Source organism: Penaeus vannamei, chromosome 7 (genome assembly GCF_042767895.1).
Source record: "Penaeus vannamei isolate JL-2024 chromosome 7, ASM4276789v1, whole genome shotgun sequence".
In the NCBI taxonomy this organism is placed as follows: Eukaryota; Metazoa; Arthropoda; class Malacostraca; order Decapoda; family Penaeidae; genus Penaeus; species Penaeus vannamei.
The window spans coordinates 26,993,350-26,995,849 of record NC_091555.1 but is presented as its reverse complement, the minus strand read 5'-3'; the positions used below and the strand labels follow the sequence as shown (position 1 = coordinate 26,995,849).

Sequence of the window (2,500 nt, the reverse complement as noted above, 5' to 3'; positions counted from 1 at the left end):
GCAGCACTCACTGCTGCACAAAAATTCATCCACCCCCAAATATCAAAGTTTGTAGCTCCTTTGAGGGATTTTGATGAAGACAAAGTTAGTAAATTATCAATAAAAAGTCAAGTCTGAACATCATACAACCATGTACAATCTACCTAGAAACTTCAATAGATAAAAAATGCATTCTTCATTCAAACTATTCTCAGCCTTTGAAATATAACCATAAGCCAATAAATGTGTTCTCATATTATCAATAATTTCTTAGGATAAGTGACTGCACATGGTATTCACAAAAAAATTGAGTCCAGTAACATGACATAGTTTCTTTTTTTCAAAAATAACAATAAAAATAAGCAGTAGCTACAGTAGGTCAATATTGTCCAAAATATCAAAAGGTAGGATAAGGGTGTCTAGAAGTGTTTCTTGAAGAGCAAAAGATACCATTCTTTACCTCCTGTTTTCTACATTCACTAATATCTAAAAATTACATATTCCTTTATTAGCATTTCATATGTGTTCGTTAAAATAGTTTTTTCTGTATACATTACAGAAAATGAGCTAAGTATTACCCACAGAAAATATACAGAATTTCTTTTAAGGGGACAAGTTGCCATCAAAACCATCATTCAAAAGAGCATATAAATTAATACAAATTATCAAAACACTGAGTAAGATTTGTTTTTATGGCAATTCACCCTATCTATACTGATGACCTCTGCCCAAGGGTTAACTTACATAATTTATATTGATTTACCATGCGTCTCTAACAATGGCTGAAGACTGATGAACAAATATGGAGAAGAAAGAAATAATAAAGAATAAAAAAATAAATAAATAAACCTAACACTAACCTTTTTCTTATAAGCAAGTTGCTCCATTGGAGTAGTAAGTCTGCGTTTATGGTCTTTCAAAAGAAGGCATGTCAAGACCATATACAGCTCACTGCATACCATAAAAATGATGAAATACATTTTATGTATATCTGAAAATAAAAGTTTTCATATTTAACTTCTTATGAGTTAATCAAGGTGTATTAAATTCATAAAAATGAAAAAATAAATAAGATATATATACACATATATATGCATAGCCACATCCACCCTTCACTTCCAGCCATAGGGGTTCCTCATGGCAAGTCACCAAGCAGGCCCTCGGCCCATCTCTATTTCTTCATGACAGGTCTGGTCGAGCAGCCCAAGTCATGATTTCCTAGGTCTTCCCATAGGCCTCCTCCATGCAGGATATTTTCGTACAAAGATAACCTGATGGGCAGGGTCATCCACAGGGACACAAGCCAGGTGCCCGTATAGCCTGAGTTGGCTGTCCCGATTATGAAAGAAACAGGTCGGTTGGACACATGGTCCTGCCAACTGTACCTCATGATCCGGCATAGGGACTCGTTACAAAAGGCATTGCAACGTGACTCCAAGGCACTGGATAGCATCCAGGTTTCCCTTCAATAAAGCAAAACTGGCAGTATCAAGGCCTTAAAGACACGTAACTTAGTCCTCTTGCATAGGTCCCGACACCTCCAAATACTCTTTCTGATTGAGTTCATGGCTTCTGCTGCCAGATCAATCCATCTACTGACTTCCTGGTCTGATAGCCTAGATACATGACTGCACTGACAAGGATCTACAGCTTTATGTGACCTCAACATCCTCGCTGCAAGCACATAACGACTGAATGGGTTCTCCTAGCAGGCCCCCAGAATCCTAGATCTTAGTCTTAGTCCAAGAGACCTGCAAGCCCAGGGGCTTTGCCTCATTGCTAAATGCATCAACATTGTCAGCAGAGTCAAGGTCCCACAGTGACTTTGGGAAGTAGCTCTGCCCATTATCCAGTCCATGCAAGTGTTGAAAAGTGTTGGGGCAAGGACACAGCCTTGCCTCACTCTTAAGTTTAGAGCAATGAAGCTCAGCAGGCCTCCACCAAACTTTACAGTACTTTCAGTACCAGTATATAGGCTTGCTATTAATCCAATAATCTGTGTTGAAATTCCTCAAAGTCTCAGGATCTCCCACAACAATTCGCAATGCAATGAATCAAACACCTTCCTGAGGTCGATGCAGGCTGCAAGCAACCCACGACCAAACTCACGACAATGTTCAACAATGTCTCAAACTGCTAGGATATGGTCTATTGTGGACTTGCCAAGAGTGAATCTAGATTCCTCCATCCAGTCTTTGGTGCCTTAGCAGGTGGTTGTGGATCGATTTCAAAAGAATGTCGACAAAAACTTTGCCTAGTTTACTGAGCAATGTGATGCCACACAAGTTGCTACAGTCCCAGTGATCCCCTTTCCCCTTCCACAGAGGGATGACCACGCCCCTCAACTGGTCTGGAGGAATGAAACCGCCAGATGGCAACCAGGACAGCATGCAAGCCCGGCACCATAGTCTCACTGATGGGTGGGTCAGGCACAGAGATTGCGACATCCCTAGCATCTAGACTAACTGCTGGGGGTCTACCTGCTACAATTGCTCAAAATACTCAGCCTAACGTTCACAAA

At 40.4% G+C, this 2,500-nt stretch overlaps 1 protein-coding gene across 1 annotated transcript in view; it reads right to left on the bottom strand.

Annotated features, from left to right (window-relative positions):
* Positions 1-2,500, bottom strand: part of PGAP2 (Post-GPI attachment to proteins 2) — a 73,290-nt gene that overhangs the window by 1,055 nt on the left and 69,735 nt on the right. The window contains exon 4 of the mRNA XM_070123314.1: positions 840-970. Within this exon, the coding sequence (XP_069979415.1) occupies positions 840-970 (131 nt within the window). The remainder of the gene's footprint in view (positions 1-839; positions 971-2,500) is intronic.